The 20,714-nt window shown below is 45.6% G+C and overlaps 1 protein-coding gene across 1 annotated transcript in view; it reads right to left on the reverse strand.

Moving 5' to 3' along the window:
- Positions 1-1,877: 1,877 nt before the first annotated feature.
- Positions 1,878-20,714, reverse strand: part of AP3M1 (adaptor related protein complex 3 subunit mu 1) — a 37,313-nt gene continuing 18,476 nt past the window's right edge. The window contains exons 6-9 of the mRNA XM_075841850.1: positions 16,036-16,169; positions 15,160-15,367; positions 5,150-5,294; positions 1,878-3,588 (exon numbers count right to left, since the gene is read on the reverse strand). Of these exons, the coding sequence (XP_075697965.1) occupies positions 3,488-3,588; positions 5,150-5,294; positions 15,160-15,367; positions 16,036-16,169 (588 nt within the window). The 3' untranslated portion in view covers positions 1,878-3,487. The remainder of the gene's footprint in view (positions 3,589-5,149; positions 5,295-15,159; positions 15,368-16,035; positions 16,170-20,714) is intronic.

Below are 20,714 nucleotides of genomic sequence, written 5' to 3' on the forward strand. Positions count from 1 at the left end.
GTTGATGATTATTGGAACCGTTAACGAAAACCCAAAATTTTGTATCTCAGAAAATTAGAATATTCTATAAGCCCAATTTAAAAAAAATGTAATACCGAAATGTTGTCCAACTGAAAAGTATGTACAGTATATGCCCTCAATACTTGGTCGGGGCTCTGACTCTGCATGAATTACTGCATCAATCTGGTGTGGCATGGAGGCGATCAGCCTGTGGCACTGCTGAGGTTTCATCAATGCGGCATGGCATGGAAGTGATCAGCCTGTGGCACTGCTGAGGTGTTATCAATGCGGCGTGGCATGGAGGTGATCAGCCTGTGGCACTGCTGAGGTTTCATCAATGTGGCATGGCATGGAAGTGATCAGCCTGTGGCACTGCTGAGGTGTCAATGCAGCGTGGCACGGAGGCGATCAGCCTGTGGCACTGCTGAGGTGTTATGGAAGCCCAGGTTGCTTTGATAGTGACCTTCAGCTCGTCTGCATTGTTGGGTCTGGTCTCTCATCTTCCTCTTGAGAATACCCTATAGATTCTCTATGGGGTTTAGGTCAGGCGAGTTTGCTGGCCAATCATGCGCAATGATACTGTGGTTATTACACCAGGTATTGGCACTTTTGGCAGTGTGGGCAGGTGCCAAGTCCTGCTGGAAAATGAAATCCACATCTCCATAAAGCTGGTCAGCAGAGGGAAGCATGAAGTGCTGGGAAATGTCCTGGTGGACGGCTGTGCTGACTCTGGACTTGATATAAAACAGTGGACGTTGTCTAATAATAATTATGGGTGTAACTAATAGGCTGTACGCCAGCATGGGCACTACATGCACCTGTGTGACTGGCACACTTATAGAAGCTATATCGGTGTGCAATGATAATACTAGGCAGCCCCCCCCCCCCCTCATGAATAGCAGGCGTGTGACTGGCACCTGTGTGATCTCCCTCTGTGTAGCATTGTGGTTTGTCTGCATGCTGCTGGGAAGTGGTGTGTGTACCTGCCCTCATGAGGAAGTATGGCTTGTTCAGGGATTTCAAGTTAATATAGTTATTTTTCAGTGATTTGTATATGAATATAGATATTTAAAAAAAATAGTGAGAGGGGGGACATAGGCTATGGATCTTGCAACACTCCTGGACACGTTAGAAATCAACGATGCAGTTCACTGTACACCGGCTTCTGAATTGATTGTATTATTCATACAGTAAGGGCGGCCTGTTCACATCAGCATTTGGTTTCAGTTGATGGGTGACGTCAGACCTTTCAGTCAGTTGCTGTGTATAACCGCCTTCATCCCTGTATAGGATGTTGTGGGTAATGCACAGGGATGATGAGGTAATACACATATAATGGAGGTTATATAATGGGGTAATACACAGGGATGATGGGGGTTATATACAGGGATGATTCGTTATACACAGGGATGATGGGGGTCACATATAGGTTGTATACAGGCATGATGGAGTTATATCATCCCTGTATATAACCCCCATCCCCCCCTGTGTGATAATTACTGGGGGTGTGTGACAGTGCAGGAAGCTGGGTGACTAATTAGAGCAGTGATTGACCTGTGAACATAGAGGGTCGTGGCAGTATGCAAATAGCGGAGATGCTGTGGAGGAGGGAGAGGGGGACATAAGCTGTCTCCTCTGTTGCAGCAAGGGATCATGGGTATGGTGGGTTACAAGACAGGAACAAAAGCAAGGGATGTAAACAGACAGAGCAACAGTGACGATGGAGATCAAACAGAAACTGGTTAGAAAGGATCTAGGGGGTTTTAGGGAAGGCAAACCAAGGCTGGGGGACACTTTTTAGAAAATTTATTTTTCCTGGTCAACCTCTTTAAATTATTTGCTTATTGATCACTATTTGAATAAAAAGAAAACATCCGTTCTGTACTGAATACATGTGTGTACTTTTATTTTATTTAGAAATGTATACCCAAATTGTATTACAATAAGTTGCTTACATCTTCACCTCCACATAAGGCAGTGGTACATAATACATTTTGGTGCCATCCTGTATTTTGAGGGCTTAACACCGATATTAAATAAAATGGAAAAATAAGCTTTCCCATATGACTCTATACCAGCTGTACGCTGATGGCACTGGTGAGAACTCCTTTACTGACAGACCCGTCGTTCTGCATATCGTCTGTCAATAAAGGGATTAAGGCATTTCACTTGGCAGAAATAACAAAGACGAGGAACATAATGGTCACTACTCGGGTGTCTGTTGTAACATGTCAGAAAATCACTATAGTATTGAGAAACACGAGGAAGAACTAGTGTCAGATACCAGTCTTAACTAACTGACCGCTACAATATATACTTGAACTGGTATATACTCAGAACTGGTTACTCTGGACGTATGGAATATACAATTACTTTACTGGGTATATTTACCATGTGACTGACCGTTTTCTAGCTGCGGTGTCACTGGTGAAATAAATTCATTTACGGCAGATAATCTAACCGCAACTAGTGTCTTCTTGACTTGCGCAAAACACTAAAAAAGGACTGTAGCCCCCTCTTCATGCGTTACGCCCCATGCACACCACCATAGATTTAGTCCATAATTACGGAACCTTTCATTTCTATTGACCACGGACACCTTCCCGTATAGTTGCAAGTAGGTGTTCGGGCCGTAGAAAGCCTCTGCAAAAGATAGGACATGATACACTTTTTATATGGGCGCATGGGCCGAAAATGCGGGTGGCTGCCTGTGGACGTAATCACAGACCGGGCCCAGCCGTGTGCGTGAGGCCTTAAGAGTTTCATTATGCAGAGGTGTCACAATGATATTCTACTCCACATAATACAAATGTTTGTGTGGTCCTTTTCCGGAATTGTCAAGATTGTTCCCTTTTTTTTTTTTTATATTTAAGCGTTTTAGCAGCTGACGTCTTCAAAGACTCCTAAATGATAAGGCTTCATTCACACGAGCAATAAACTGACCGTATATCATGCATTTCACGTCAATGTGCTTTGTGTACGGCATCCGGTTTATACGTCAGTGTTTTTGTTTTTTTTAGCAACTTATGCGTGAAACACGCGACAGATATCGTCCGTGTGCCGTCAGTGGTTTTTCACGCACCCATAGACTTCAAGGACCAGGTCTCCAAAAACGGACCAAAATAGGACATGCAGTGAGTTTTGCGCATGTCTGAATAGCCCTATTGACTTGCATGGGTCCGTGTGCTGTCGGTTATTTCAACGGGCCGCACGCTGCCGCAGAATACGCTCGTCTGAATGAGCCCTTAGTGTCATCTTTTTCACTTCCATTGCAGAACAAACACATTTGCAAACTATGTGACCTTAAAGGGGTTTTCCCATAATCATTTATCACCTATCCACAGGATAGGTGATAAATATCTGATCGGTCGGGGTCCGACCTGAGGATAGGTGATAAGGATTATGGGAAAACCCCTTTAATTACCAGGTTGCAGGCAGGGATAGAATATGCCTGGTCTGATCTTCCGCTGGGCCGGCGCTGCATCTGTTATGTGCGCACCTGGAATTTTCCAGCTTTGGTGAGATATTTGACCCCCTTGAAAGGCTTGTACTTCTCCGCATACATATCCAGTCGATTCACTTTTAGTCCTAGTGATAAAGCAAAGTAAAGTTCAGAAATACACACGGGAAAACATTATGAAAACCGCTGCATTATCTGTGCGGATGTTGCTGCAGATTTCACTCCTACATTAAAGAGCATGAAATCCAATGTGAATGCTCTGGATTTGGTAAGTTGCAGCATGCTGCTTTCTATGCGGAAAATGTTCTGCAGCCTGCGGATAAGATTTATTCAAAACTCATCTACGTGGCTGGTCCAAAAATATGCAGCATTTCTGTCCCGGTCCCCTCGGCTATCTCCAGCAGTCCCGTAGAGAAGGAATAGAGCGGCAGGACACGTGTGACCTGCTGCTCCGTTCACAAGGGGACTCAGGACCCCCGTTCTCTTGATCGGTAGCGGTCCCAGTAGTAGGATAGTTGATAAGTTGTTGTGGCGGGACAACCCTTTTAAAGGGGTTGTTCAGGATTAGAAAAACCGTGCCAAACCTTTCCACAGGTTGTGTGTGGTATTGCTACTCTGTTCCATTCACTTCAGTGGAGCGGAGCTGCAATACCAGACACAACCCATGAACAGGTGGGGCACAATTTCTGCATTCTGCGCAACCCCTTTCAGATAAATGTTCGCTAAACCCATCGATTTCAGCAGGATAGGCTGACCATCTCATGACGCAGGAGATAAGTCGCTGTCAGAGACGTCTAGCAGCGGCGTATTCCCCTCATACACATTCAAGTGCATGGACAAGGTTACATATAGCCACCAAAAAAAATAATTGTATTAGGCTGGATTCACACGAGCATGTTCGGTCCGTAAAGGACGGAACGTATTTCGGCCGCAAGTCCCGGACCGAAAACACTGCGGGGAGCTGGGCTCCTAGCATCATAGTTATGTACGACGCTAGGAGTCCCTGCCTCTCCGTGGAACTACTGTCCCGTACTGAAAACATGATTACAGTACGGGACAGTTGTCCCGCAGCGAGGCAGGGACTGCTAGCGTCGTACATAACTATGATGCTAGGAGCCCGGCTCCCTGCAGTGTGTTCGGTCCGGGACTTGCGGACGAAATACGTTCCGTCCTTTACGAACCGAACATGCCCGTGTGAACCCAGCCTTACAATGAAGGGTCGGACTGCATCCATCCACCTTTCATTATACCATAAAACAATAACAATCTAACAAATCTATTGCACTAAAAGCTATGAGTTCTAATGCATTATACTTGTTTTACTCTAGGGCTGAATAGGAAGAAACCCAAAAATTAAACTGGACAAGTAATTGTGCCTTATTTGCATGCGTTCAAGTTGCTATCTCACATCTCGTACGGGGGGGGGTTCTCTATTTACATCCCCGCTTGGAACCCTCCCCCTCCTCTCTAGTGTATGTTTCTTGCCTCTTGAGCACATTTTTTGCAGTGTCATGCTTTGCTGCTGTCGGGGAGAAAAAAAAAATACGCTAATGTTGATCTACCATCTGATGGAGGGAGCACCATGTGACAAGACCACTCATGATCAGCTGGGTACAAAAGAACGTCATATGAGCCAAGGTTGTCTAAATAAGGTTTTTGGAAATAATCTTCGCAAGTCTAGGTACGCACCTGAGATTGCAAACTGTTGGATCTTGAAGTTAATGTTCAAGCTTGGGTTCTCCTCTGGTTTTGGCGCACCCGACTGCAGCGAGACGCTTCCCTTAAGATTAGGTAACCTCTGTATACTCATCTTACCAATGTCCCACGTAAGCACCTAAAAAAGAACACACAAGGCAGTTTTCAGCGTGTATTCTCATCTACAGTTCTAGTATTTATTCTAACTGCATACTTGTCTTACAAACCCTCATAGGTGTCATTCAAACGTGGTGGATTTTCAGCAGAGTCCGCACCACGGTACAGAACAACGTATGTACAAAATCCACGGCTCAAAAATGTGAAATTAACGCAAGTGTGCTGGACTGTCCTGCAATGTGCATTTCTGCTGTGAGGTGAACGTCAGACACTCCAACACTGAAATTGCAGGATCTCTAGACCTGTTAATGATATGCAAATGATAAAAAAATGGAGACAAAATATTCCAAACATCTTGATTTATTCAGTATTGAGTAAGAGCGCCACACGCAGAAATACACACGCACCTACACGCCTTGGCAGTTATTAATGGTTGTCTGAGGAAAGTTATACCACGCTGAATGTACATGGGCACACATCATCAAGATTGGCTGCTGGCAGCTCCCTTTGCAATTGCCAACCAATGACGTTCCAGATGTGCTTGATGAGAGACAAGTCCGGAGGCGCTGCAGGCCATGGTAGCACGTTTAGGCCACGCCGGCTGCTCACAGTAGCACGAGCAACATGTGGCCTGGCGTTGTCCGGTTGAAAAACGGATTCTGGGACACTTTCGAGAAATGGCAGTACCACTGGTTCCACGACCAAATCAATGTAACGCAGAGCTGTTAGTGTACCGGATATGAAGTCTAGAGGGGGTCCGGCTACTGTACAGTATACCACCCCACACCATAATCCCAGGAGTAGGACCGGTGTGTCGTTCTCTTGTGAAGGCCTCTTCACAGTGGCGGATTAAGTGTAAAATAGGGCCAGGGATGTTGACACAACTTGGGCCCCCTCCTTCCCCTTCACACGCAATTCAACCCCCCCTAACCCGCTGACACTGTACCCATCAGTGCCATTGACCTGGCGGATACAGGTTTTTGCACTAGATACAGCTGCTCTGTATTCCGGATATAAAGCAGCTGTATCTCAAAAAGTAAAAATAATTTTTAATAAAAAAGTATTTAGAAAGTTGCACCAAACACACTGATACTGTTTTATTAAAGAAAATAAAATAACAATAAAAATTCTAACACCTCTCTTTAAAGTGTAACTAAACTTTTAAAAAACTTATGACATGTCAGTGTGTGTCAGAACTTTTAATCGGTTGGGGTCCGAGCACGGAGACCCTCACCGATCAATAAAGTGAAGCGGCAGAAGTGCACGATTGAATGCTGCGCCGCTTCGCTTCTGATCGGCATTCCTCGGAGTGGTGTATGTCCATACACCACTTGCTTAGCTTTCCAAGAAAAGCAGATCAGAAACTAAGCGGCACAGCGGTCACCTGAGCGCTTCTGGCACTTTGTTTTAGCGGTCCATGGGGGTCTCAGTGCTCGGACCCCCACCTATCAAAATGTATGACATTTCACTAGGACATGTCAGAAGTTTTTTAGACGTTTAGTTACACTTTAAAGGGGTTTTCCCGTGAGGGAAATTTACGACATATCCTGTCAGATAGATGCGAGTCCCACCTCTGGGACCTGCACCTATCCATAGAACCGGGACCCCTAAACCCTGTTCTACCTCTTTCTGCCTCCCGGCCACTTCCTGACTTCCCGTAACTCTCATAGTAGTGAATGGCAGTTACGGAAGCAGCGTAGCATGCGAGCTACGCTGTTTCTGTAACTACATAGTTTGTACAGTTGAAAAAAGACATGTCCATCAAGTTCAACCAAGGGATGGGAAAGGGGAAGTAAAAAATTTCTACTTAGGAGTTAATATTTCTAGGAAATGACCTTTGCCTTTTTTGCAGCATCTCCTGTCCCTGCTGTGACGGCTCCTGCGGTGACTATTCCATAGATTCACATTTCTCACAGTAAAGAAGACTTGTCTCCTCTGCAGGTTGCACCTTTTTTTTCTCCAGACGCAGGGAGTGCCCCTTTTTTTTTTTTTTTTAGGGGGTTTTACATGGAACAGGATGCCATTTATATAAGTTAATCATGTCGCCCCTTAGTCGTCTCTTTTCAAGGCTAAATAGGTTTAGTTCTTTTAATCTTTCCTCATAACTTAGATTCTCCATGTCCCTTATTAGCTTCGTTGCTCTTCTTTGTATTTTTCCTCCTTTCTATGAACTGGAGCCCAGAACTGAACTGCATATTCTAGATGAGGCTTCACTAGTGCTTTGTAAAGTGGTAATATTACATCCCTGTTCCGTGAGTCCATGCCTCTTTTAATACACGACAATATCTTGCTGGCCTTTGAAGCAGCTGATTGACATTGCATGCTGTTCTTTAGTTTATGATCTACAAGTACACCCAGATCCTTCTCAACAAGTGACTCCCCGAGTGTAGCTCCCCCTAGGACATATGAGGCATGCAGATTATTACACCCAGATCCTTCTCAACAAGTGACTCCCCCAGTGTTGCTCCCCCTAGAACATATGATGCCTGCAGGTTGTTCGTACCCAGGTGCATAACTTTACATTTATCTACAATAAACTTCAAGTGCCAAGTGGACGCCCAAACATTCAGTTTGTTTAAATCCGCTTGCAATTCACAAACATCTTCCATAGACTGAACTATATTACATAGCTTGGTGTCATCTGCAAAAATAGAAATAGTGCTATTAATCCCATCCTCTATTGAACTACCATTCAGTTCTATGGGACTTACGGAAACCGTGTAGCTCAGCGTGCTACGCTGTTTTCGTAACTTACGACCATGAAGTCAGGAAGTGGTCCAGAGGCAGCGAGAGCAGAAAAAGGTAGAAGAGTGTTTAGGGGACCCCGTTCTAGGGATAGGTGCGGGTCCCTGAGGTGGTACCCACATCTATCTGACACTTATGACATATCCTGTGGATATGTCATAATTGTCCCTGGTGGAAAAACCCCTTTAAGTAGTCAGACACCCCTCCCCTTGTAGTAAAATAACTACTAAGGGCTGTACGGGGGAAATTGTCTGACTGACTGCTGAGGGCTCTATAGGGGGTTTGAGTGTCTGACTCTGACGTCTCTGTGGGGGGGGGGGGGGTATCTCTCCCATAGAGTCCTCAGCAGTTAGTCGCTCAGACTCCCCCTATAGAGCCCTCAGCAGTCAATCAGTCAGACAACCTCCCCTTGCAATATATTAGTAACTACTGAGGGCTCTATGGGAAGGGGGGGAATTATACTATATAACCAAATAAGTGACTGCAGAGGACTCTATGAAGGGGGGGGGGAGTAATCATCCCCCATAGAGCCCTCAGTATTTATTATACAGCAGGGGGGGGGGGGGTTGAGCGACTGAGTGCTCTATGCGGGGATATTATTATCTCCCATATAGTCCCCTGCAGTGAGTTAGACGGACCCCCACTTGCTATATAATTAATCCCTCCCTAGCGCCGGCCGATCAGTTTAAAGTTGGCTGGGGCAGGAGGCGAGTACCACACTAACCTCACCGCATGACCACTGCCCTGCTTGCCTGTTCCTCTCTGGCTGTGCGTGCATCGTCAGAGAGGCGTGTTCCAACTTCTACCACTACCAGACGTGCCTATTGTGACGCACGTCTGCTAGCCCTATCACGCCCCTGCAAATGCTGTCCCTCTCTCAGGGGCGATTCTAGCTTTTCTACTGCCGGAGGCAAACATTTAAATGGCGCCCCCAAATTTTGATTGACATCCCCTTGGCTGTTCTAAATCACTAGCAGCCTCCTCCAACTCTTGCAGATGCGCCGTTGCCTTGTACTGGCATGCGCCGTGCAGAGTACACCAGCAAAAATACAGCTCAATTTAGGGCAACCCCTGATGTATAGGTTTGTATGGATAAAACTACAGTTCCCAGCATGATCTGAACAATGGTAAGGATATGCTGGGAGTTGCCGTTTCCCCCCAAAAAATGTCATACCACCCATGATCTCTGCAGATCATACACTGACCTCAGTAATGATTAGAGGCAGAATAAACATTTACATTAAGTGACTCACCGGTGACTTCATTTCAGATTCTAGTTCTTCTTTTTCTCTTTTCTTCTCCATCCAGTCCAGACCTCTATGATGACTTCTACTGGTCACGACCCATTTCTGCAGTTTTCCGCTCAGATGTCTTCAGCTTCTCACTTTTCAAACATTTCTGCATCTACAAACAAAGATAACATTCTCATGGTGCCACACAATACGCACCTAAATATAATAGTACCACTGTGTCCCTGGTTATAATAGCACCATACACTGTGACACACACACACACACACACACACACACACACACACACACACACACACACACACAGTGCTCCCTATCGATAGTGCCCCCTGTAGATTCTTCCCCCCCCATAGAGCCCCTGTAGATAGAGCCCCCTATAGATAGTGCCCCCTGTAGATTGTGTCCCACATAAAGCCTCCCCTGTAGATTGTGCCCCACATATAGCTCCCTCCTCCATGTCTATAATGCCACTCACACTTTAAGTGGAAAAAAACGTAAAAACTTTACATACTCACCGAGATCCCGTTACCGCGCCGTTCTGTGTCAATGCAAGCCTGCTCTCTTGTGAGCAGGTCTGCTGGGGCTGAGCGACGCAAGCATCGTGCAGCGTTGAAAGGCGCTAATTGGCAGGGCAGAATGACATACCCACTGAATCAGCACCCTTCAACAACGGAAGCGGCGCGATGACATTGAATGGCAGGGCGGAATGAATTGCTCTGCCAATCATCGCCTTTCAACAAGTTGAAAGGCCCTGATTGATGGGACAACTCATTCTGCCCTGCCAATCAACGTCATTGTAAGGCGCTGAATGGTCGGGCACGAAACGTACCCGGGCCATTCAGCACTTATGCATGTAATTGTACCTGCTGTCTATAGACAAAGGTACAATTAGTGCAGGAGTGGGTGGCAGCGGCTGGTTTCAGTTGCGCCGCCCCCCCTTCAGAGAGGCAGCAGGCTGGACGGTGCGGCCCTGCCCTCCCCATTAGTAGCAGCCCTATTCCCTCTCAGCCCGCCCCTCCTCCCCATTAGCGACGCCCTTAATCCCTCCCAGCCCGCCCCTCCTCCCCATTAGAGGTGCTAGCGTGCTGCAATGCTGATTTTTTTCAAATTATGTGCGGTTACTCCCGGCCATGGGCTCCGTGGGAGCGGTGGGCCCCGGGTGGCCGCCCAAACCGCCCATATGATGATCCCCCACTGCTTCTTCATGGCGTTGCCCGGATGGTCTCCAGACCAATCTTCGGCTATCACTGCATTAAAGGCAAAAGCGGGACTCATCGCTGAAGAGGGTAGACCTCCATTCCAGCCTCCATTGCCGTCTTGCTGTGCACCATGATAGCCTTTGAAAACGGTGACGTGTGGTCAATGGAACACCTGTAACTGGACGCCTGGCTTGTAGCGCAATGTCGTGCAAATTCCTTCTAATGGTTTGTGTCGACACTGGTTGCAGCCCTAGGCTATTATGGCCTGCAGCGTCTCCCGACTTGTCTCCCATCGAGCACATCTGGGACGTCATTGGTCGGCAATTGCAAAGGGAGCTGCCAGCAACCAATCTTGATGATTTGCGTGCCCAAGTGCATTCAGCGTGGCATAACATTCCTCAAACATTAATAACCTCATTGACAGCATGCCAAGGCGTGTAAGCGCAAGTATTTCTGCGTGTGGCACTCATACTCGACAATGAATATATCAAGATGTTTGGAACATTTTGTTTCCATATTTTTTATAATTTGCACATCATTAACATGTCCATCCATCCTGTGATTTCCACAATTCCAAAACTTTTCCTTATTGGTGATGCAATTTCAATGTTGAGGAGTGTGTGTGTGTGTGTGTGTATATATATATATATATATATATATATATATATATATATATATATATATATATATATATATATATATATGAAACAGTCAGTAGGAAGACCTGTAGAGGGCAGGTATGTGCCACTGAAATTTCTTATCTCAGTGGTGTAAATCTGGGAGAAGTTTGTTGCTCAGCAAAGTTAGTTGGTGAGCAGGGGTTTTTTAGACTGGATTTCGGGTTCCGGGATTTAGGAATGGCTGTAGGGATTCTGGATGGGATGGCCATTCTCATACCTCCACTCCGTTCTGAGTCTCAGCTGGCTCTGATTAAAAGGGAAGCGGACAGTGTGATAAGTGTGAAGTGTGGCAGAGAGTAAGGGTATGATCACACGGCTTAGCAAAATACGTCTGAAATTACGGAGCTGTTTTCAGGCGAAAACAGCTCCTGATTTTCAGACGTTTTTGTAGAAAATTAAGTCAATGAAAAACGGCTCCAAAAACGTCCCAAGAAGCGACATGCACTTCTTTGACGCGGGCGTCTTTTTACGTGCCCTCTTTTGATAGCGACGCGTAAAATGACATCTCGTGGGAACAGAACATCGTAAAACCCATTGAAAGCAATGTGCAGATGTTTGTAGGCGTAATGGAGCCGTTTTTTCAGGCGTAATTAGAGGCGTAAAACACCCCAATTACGTCTGAAAACAGTGCCTGTGAACATACCCTCAGGAGGAAGGAGAGTGATTTTCCTCCAGGGAGACTCTGCTTCCAACGAACACCTAACAAAGGACACTTGAACGGTCAGGTGGTGGCTGCTACAGGGTGAGGACTTTCCATATTGTTTTTCCACAAGCTATATTGTTTCTGTTTTGCTTTGCCCGGTGGAGACAAGCCCTGAGCAGAATGATCTGTTTATTTGGTGCAAATAAAAAGTACCCGCTGCTTATGTTTACCCAGTTTTCGGGTGCGTTACTGCCCAACACAGCAACCCAAGTGGGACACCGGCTCACATATATATATATATATATATAAAATTATGCAAAGTAAGAATACTTTCACAAATTGAAGTGTTAATTTTTTTTTTATTAATTACCAAAATACAAAGTGAATGAACAAAAGAGAACTAAATCAAATCAATATTTGATAAATATAAAATTTTTAGGCTACATTTATTCACTATGTCTAGTCTAGATTGCAGCTAAAGCCGCCATCTAGGTCTTGTTTTAAAGCAAAGAGTTTTGCGTCTAGCTGCGATCTAGCCGGAGCGTTTAGTAGCAAGGACGTATCGGATACATCCTTGGCTACTGAAGTGCGTCTTTGCCAGGCATATGAGAAACATTCTTGGCAGGGAAAGGGTTAAAAGACTTCTAACTAAAACTGTGTGGTCAAAGAAGTTGAAATGAATGAATAATTGCATAAATCAAACACGCAAGTCCATGAAGCAGGAAAATAGAGACTACAGGAACATAGTAAACAAGACTTGGGTGGAATGGGCCCTTTAAATTATTAGAAAGACTATAACCCACATTCTTATTACAGCTGGAGCGCCTCGATGGATAAAAGATTACCAATGACTGCTATCAGAACCGGCCCCAAGTAAGTAAAACGTTGTGAGAAAATGTAAATGAAAATTTCATTTGAAACCGTTCTTGCCCTTCATAAAACCACATAAAGTTCCATTTAGGCCGAATTCAGACGAGCGTATATCTCGTCCGTGTGACGGCCGTTGTTTTTAAGGGGCGCATGTATTTCAATGGGGCCGCTCACACGGCCATTGTTTTATCGGACTGTGTGAATGGCCCGTAAAAAAATAGGACATATCCTATTTTCACCCGTTTTCACAGAACCCTCAATAGACTCAAGTCTATGAGGGATCTGTGAAAACGGGTCCTGAACGGGTGCAACTCGGACGTGAAACATGGCCGTTTTTCACTCATTCGTGTGAATCAGGCCTTACTCTGATTTATCTGAATCCTCAGATCCACTGGTTTAGTGTTGCGACCTCGTCATGGTTTTCCCTGCACATTCAAGCTCCTAGCCGCCCACTGCGTATGGAACTACAACACTGCTCCATTCATTAAATGGGGATGTGTTGCAGTTCCTTGCATAGTGGGTGTAACGGCCATTGCCGCGGACATTCGTTCCTAGTCAACCCTCGTCGGCCGGGGCCATGACTCAGTGCTGGTCAGCATCTGCTCCGCCTTGCTTCACTGGGTCCCATAGTGTAATGACAGGGGGGTAGGGAAACAGACAGTGAGCCCTAATCTACCCAGTCCCTGCCTACTTGCAACGACCCGCCTTAGGCGACGGGGTACAACTGGGCGAAGGTCCCTATGCTCAGTAGGTGCACGACAGACAAACAGACAAGGGGACACAAGCAAGGGAAATGGGGCAGTTGCCCACGGCAACACCGTGAGCAACAAGAGAGGTGAACGAGCCGAGTCAAACCAGGAGTGTACGAGGTACTAAACGCAGAGCAGGAGAGTAGTCAGTATGAAGAAAGGTCAAATAGCTAGGAGCTGCAGCAAGGCCAGGAAACCACACGAGAAGAATCACAAGCAAAGGAGGAACAGGAAAGGCAGGTATAAATAGACAGAGGGCGGGAGCTGGCTCCGTCTGGCCAGGCTGCGATAGGCTCTCCCACTCCTAAGCCTGCCATCCTGAGTGGTGGAAGATGGAGTCAGTCTCAGAGACATAGAACCAGGTGCAGACTGATTACCCATGGGCGTATACACAGAAGTTGTGCCTGGCAGATCCTTTACACATATTGTGCGCGCTCGCGCCCGTCCTTAAAGGGCCAGTGCACGCACATGTGAAGAATCTCTAATTAGCCCATGATCAACCTGGACAATAAAAGGGGCTCTGCCCTTTCACTCATTGCCTGAACGTTGTTGTGTTTACCCGTGTTAGTCTTGCAAATGGTTCCTTAGTGTTATCCTGTTCTTACTGTTCCCGTACCTGTGTCCTATATCCCGTGCTACCTTTGTTCCTGTGTCTTAGAAAGTCGGAGTCGCGTTGTGCCACACGTCACGCCCGCTGTTTTACACCACGCCTGGTGTCTGCTGCCAAGGTCCCATCTGAGCCTAGTCGTTGCTACTGTCTAAACTACTACAGGAACCCTTGTGCTTGGACTATATACACATTGACTTTGTCCACTGTTTGGCCATCTGCTATCCCGCTAAGGCGGTACGGCCCAGTGGGTCCACATACCCACAGATCGTGACAGTGGGCAGCCGGGAACGCCACTGTGCAGAAGAACTGCTTTTTAAGCATCAAAACATAAACTGGACCATATTCAGCTTTTCTATGTAATCGTATCAAACTCTCGTAGGAGAGAATACCGCTGTTAAGCGGCATGCATTGCGACAGTTACAGTACGGACCATAGATTCACACATTCACTACAACGTAACATCTGCACTAAGGATGTGTTTATAAGTCGCAGTCAAACCGAAATTTAACCTCCATGTGTGAAGACACCCTTAAAGGGGTTGTCCACTACCAGACAACTGATGACCTATCCTCGGGATAGGTCATCAGTATATCATCGGTGTGGGTTCGACACCCGGACCCCACACCATCAAGCCGCCCCGACTGCCTCAGTGCACTGGACGTACATGCTGGAAGCAGTTGGCTCTGGCCACGGAATATCGGACGAGCTGCAGTAGTGTATTCAAGTGAATAGGAGCAGAGCTGCAGTTCGGCAGCACGGCCGCTGTACAATGTACGGAGCCAACTGCTTCCAGCTCTGTACACTGCATAATGGGCCATAACATCCGGTGCCCGCAGGCAACCGGAGCAGCTGAAGGGTGCGGGATCTGGGTGTCGGACCCGCACCGATGATATACTGATGACCTATCCGGTGGATAGGTCATCAGTTGTCCCGTAGTGGACAACCCCTTTAATTATCACTGTGAACATTTACATCAGCTAGGCAGAGCAATACATGTGTATTTCCACAGGGAAAGAGGATAAAGTGTTACCTATCTCGATGAGAGAGATCTGGAGGCTGTGTATATATTAAATTGTCAGCAGGTTTCTTCTTATGTGTATGGCCAGTTCTAGTCATGTTGAAACATTTATGATAGACTTACTTTGGTAACTGGATCGAATGTGTAGGCCCCTTGCGTTGGCGTGAGGTTCATGTTCAGGACAACTTTGGGCATGTGGACAGTCAGTACAATGCTTTCCACAGTCTTGCCCATATTCTGCTTGGGACCCACCGTCACATCAAACCTTCCACTTGAACTGTTCTCCTGGAAGATTATGTTGTGTTTTACATACACTGGAATGGCGACCAGGCTAAGGAAAATAAGGATAAAGGTCATGAAGTTAGGGAATATATCTTAATACTTTAATCACATTGTATTGCTAAGCCCTTAATATGAGCAAGTTATAAATCAATATAAATCTTAGGGGTAGAATTTCAGACTTGGCCCCTATGCCTGAGAATAACCCCTGTCACGTGTGAAATGCAACAGACCTGGCCCAGGAGAGGGCCCACTTAGTGAAATTATGAATTAAGTGGATTTCTTTTCACTCCTCTGCCAGTCACTATCAAGCAGCTGACCAATTTCATTGGCTACTACTTGGCTAACCAGAAGTGATGTCACCACACCTTTTTCCAAAACTAGACGTGACAGCAAATCCTGAAGTAATCGAATAATGATGTCATCACTTCGAGCTGTCTCCAGTGGATAACAGGACCTGAAATGACCATACTCCTCCTATATAAAAACTCAGGTGTGATTAAAGTTAACCCCAATAATATACTTACAAGGGCACAAGAAGCTTGATACGGATAATGTTTAATAACATATATTAAAGTGGCTGATCAAGTTCCCACAGAATATCAAAGAACACGGGGAATAATTTTTTTTAACATAAAGTGGTGATGTAAAGGTCCATGAAACCAGAGCCTTGCTTTATCAACTTCCAAGTAGTTTCTCAGTAGCAGGTCGGGTACCTACTTTTGTGAGCTAACCCGATAAGACATCAGCTGGAAGTTACCATCAGGGGGAATGAAGGACAGAACTCTCTCCGACTCCCAGCGTTTGAATCGGACACACGGGTGGAAGCTGACATCATCCAGAAGTTTCGGGTTCTGTAAATATGATGAGTATTACTAATCATTGATTCTGCACAGTACTAAAATGAAACCGATTGGTATAAGATTTGCTACTACTGGTCTCGGATTTTACGGATTAATGATCATTGCATTTACTCAGCTATGATACAGAAATACACATTATTATGACCACCTCCTACTTTTGACGTCGGCAGCCCGTACCCCATGAAGGCAGTGATGTGTGGTGGGCTGGCTTGGTGGGTATATAACGTGGGCTATAAGCTGTCTGATCACATATCACTTGTTGTTGCCATGGGTAAAATGGGTGATTTATCAGAGTTGTAAAACGGGATGATTATTGGCTTTCGGGCCAGGGTGTCGGTATTTCTCAAACAGCGCATTTTGTGAACTGTTCGCGTGCTGCTGAGGTGAAAGTGTATCGTGAGTGGACAAATGGCGCCATTGGGAATAACCGACGTGGAAACTGTGGAGCACCACGTGCCATTGATGTGAGAGGTGAACGTTGGCTACGAAGGTGCGCGAGGGCCGAACGACACGCTACAGTGGAGCAGCTCACCGTGAAAATAAACCAGGGGCTACCAGACATGTGTCTAAAACAGTTCAGTGAACCCTACTGCGTAAGGGGCTCCGGAGCAGATGGATAGTCACTGCAAAAGGGTTGCCTTCTCAGATGAGTCACGTTTTCTGCTTCATGAACGTATGGACGTTGGCGTGTCAGGCGAAAAACATCAGAGAACAAACACTCTGCAACCATTGCTGGAAGAACACAAGCTTATGGGGGCAGCGTTATTTTCAGGGGGGAAATTTCATGGCATTCTCTGGGCCACTCATCCATGTGGAAGGCATTTGGGTATGAATCCATCGTTGCAGATACATGCCCACGTCCTCCCATACATGCGGTTTTTCTTCCCTGGGGCAGATGGAATCTTGTCACACGGCTAGAAATGTCCGACAGTGGTTGGAAGAGTTCGACCAAGACCTCCAAGTACTTCCCTGGCCACCTAATTCACCAGAATTTAACCCAATTGAGCATCTGTGGGACATCGATCGTGTTGTTTGCTCTACGGATCCTCCCCCACACACCCTCCTGCAAATGTGCGATGCTCTGCAGTCAGCATGGCTCCAGATACCGGAGACCACCAACCAGCACCTTATTGAGATACTGCCCGCCCGTCTACTGCTGTCCGTGCTGCACACGGCGGTTACTGTGGGTATTAGCTGGTGGTCATAATAATGTGACTCGACTGTGTACATGCGCAGCAAAGGACATAGGCAAAATTTACAACAGGCATAATTTCTCATTTCCATTGTTGCAAATAACTTTCAATGTACGCTCCTGAAAGTTAAAAATATCAGAACACAGGTCGGACAGGGTGCAAATCACCCCGACTATGGACAGATTTGTTTGTACTGTGCAAAGTTTTGTTCTTTGAATAGACTTCACAGTGGAAGACTGTATCTCTAGATATGGTGAAAAATGGCTCATGTAGCCTATCAAATAGCTAGTGATATACTAATAAAGTATCCTGCTGACCTGATTCTATAGTCCTTTCGACAATTAGCGTCAAGTTGTGTATAGATATTCCACAAGAGTGCGGACGTCTCGCCCACTGTTGATATTAACTAGAATTTGGTGCATAAACATACAAGGATATTTTATATGAAGATACCAGCACTAATGTCTGGTCAAACAATGAGGAGGGATCCCTTCCGCAACCTTTCTTATATTATGTAATTATTACTATTAGAAAAATCAAAAAACTACGTTTTGTATTGCAGGACTAAAAGGGACCATTTCTCCCGATTCAACCAGTGGTGCCCATTTTTCATGGTCAGGATTCTGACAATGAGACATAAGGTTAAAGAGGTTGTCTCAGCATAGGCATTGGTTGTATACTGCTAGACTATGTCACCAATGTTGAATAGGTGGAGGTTCCACTGCTGTAGCCCCTGCCGACAGCTAGAACAAAGAGGCAGTGGTGCTAGGAGAGCGCAGCGCCCATTTAGTCTCCTGACGGTTTCACTTGGCTTTCCTAGTATATCTGCCACAATGGTCAGAGCCAGGCTGATCGGACTTAGGCTGGATTCACACAAGGTCATTACGTCCGTAATTGACAGATGTATTTCGGACGCTAGGAGTCCCTGCCACGCTGCCGGACAACTGTCCCGTACTGAAAACATGATTACAGTACGGGACAGTAGTTCCACGGAGAGACAGGGACTCCTAGCATCGTACATAACTATGATGCTAGGAGCCCGGCTCACTGCAGTGTGTTCGGTCCGGGACTTGCGGCCGAAATACGTCCGTCAATTACGGACGTAATGACCTCGTGTGAATCCAGCCTAAGGTGCTATACCTTAACAATGGGATATTGATATTCCTAACTAGTTTGGATCATTAACCCCTTTAAGGGAAGGTGTCACGGGAAAAAATTTTTTTATATGTTTTTGATTTTAGTATGTTATTAAAATAAATTTTAATTTATTTGTGTTTTACCTTTTTCTTTCTTTTAATTCTCTATGGGGGCTGCCATTTTTTTTTTCATCGCTGTATGTGTCGATTAACGACACATACAGAGATGGAATACGGCACATACATCCCCATAGTGAATGCGAACGGGAGTCGTTCCATTCACTATAGCGTACGCCGTCTGTGTGGGAACGGCGCTTGCGCCACTCCCACACAGTCCAAAAGGAAGGTCTTCGGCCGAGCGACATCCGGCGCCATTTTCCTGTGGACCAGAAGCCGCGGCCGGACAGTAAGATGACTACTTCCAGTCGCGGCTTCCGTCCATATGTTCAGAAGCAAGGACTAGGAGCGGACGGAGCAGGTAAGTTATGATTGTGTATGTTCGTGTTATACTGTGTGATTATAATATTTAGAGATTCTCTAGTGACTGGTATAGTGCCAAGGGACTGGCGCAGGGCAAATGTGGTGCCTATTTTCAAAAAGGGCTCTAGGTCTTCCCCGGGTAATTATAGACCAGTAAGCTTAACATCCATTGTGGGGAAAATGTTTGAGGGGCTATTGAGGGACTATATACAGAATTATGTGACAAATAGTATTATAAGTGACAGCCAGCACGGTTTTACTAAGGACAGAAGTTGTCAAACTAACTTTATATGTTTTTATGAAGAGGTGAGCAGAAGCCTAGACAGAGGGGCCGCTGTGGATATAGTGTTTATATGAGAGGTGAGCAGAAGCCTAGACAGAGGGGCCGCTGTGGATATAGCGTTTTTGGACTTTGCAAAGGCATTTGACACTGTCCCTCATAGACGTCTAATGGGTAAATTAAGGACTATAGGCTTAGAAACTATAGTTTGTAATTGGATTGAGAATTGGCTCAAGGACCGTATCCAGAGAGTTGTGGTAAATGAATGGTCCCCGGTTATAAGTGCTGACCCCAGGGTTCAGTGCTGGGACCACTATTATTCAACTTATTTATAAATGATATAGAGGATGGGATTAATAGCACTATTTCTATTTTTGCAGATGACACCAAGCTATGTAGTATAGTTCAGACTATGGAAGATGTTCGTGAATTGCAAGCTGATTTGGACGTGTTTGGGCGTCCACTTGGCAGATGAAGTTTAATGTAGATAAATGTAAAGTTATGCACCTGGGTACGAACAACCTGCAGGCATCATATGTCCTAGGGGGAGCTACACTGGGGGAGTCACTTGTTGAGAAGGATCTGGGTGTACTTGTAAATCATAAACTTAATAACAGCATGGAATGTCAATCAGCTGCTTCAAAGGCCAGCAAGATATTGTCGTGTATTAACAGAGGCATGGACTCGCGGGACAGGGATAGAATATTACCACTTTACAAAGCATTAGTGAGGCCTCATCTAGAATATGCAGTTCAGTTCTGGGCTCCAGTTCTTAGAAAGGAGTTGGAAAAAATACAAAGAAGAGCAACGAAGCTAATAAGGGGCATGGAGAATCTAAGTTATGAGGAAAGATTAAAATTAAAATAACTAAATCTATTTAGCCTTGAGAAAAGACGACTAAGGGGGGACATGATTAACTTATATAAATATATGAATGGACCATACAAGAAATATAGTAAAAATCTGTTTCATGTAAAACCCCCTCAAAAAACAAGGGGGCGCTCCCTCCGTCTGGAAAAAGAAAGGTTCAACCTGCGGAGGCGACAAGCCTTCTTTACTGTGAGAACTGTGAATCTATGGAATAGTCACCGCAGGAGCCGTCACAGCAGGGACAGGAGATGCTGCAAAAAAGGCATAGATAATTTCCTAGAACAAAAAAATATGAGCTCCTATGTGTAGAAATGTTTTACTTCCCCTTTCCCATCCCTTGGTTGAACTTGATGGACATCTGTCTTTTTTAAACCGTACAAACTATGTAACTATGTAATTACACTGTATCTAATCCTCCTGAAAATGGCGACACACAGTGTAGGAGGTTTGAACATTCAACCCCCTCCTTTCTCCTGGCACTAGCCAGGATAAAGGAGGGGGGATTGTTTGAGGACACTAGAGCGAGTGTGTCTTCTCCAATTTTGCAGCATAAAGCAATGAGGTTGCTTTACCACAT

The sequence above is a fragment of the Rhinoderma darwinii genome, chromosome 11 (assembly GCF_050947455.1).
Source record: "Rhinoderma darwinii isolate aRhiDar2 chromosome 11, aRhiDar2.hap1, whole genome shotgun sequence".
Classification (NCBI taxonomy): Eukaryota; Metazoa; Chordata; class Amphibia; order Anura; family Rhinodermatidae; genus Rhinoderma; species Rhinoderma darwinii.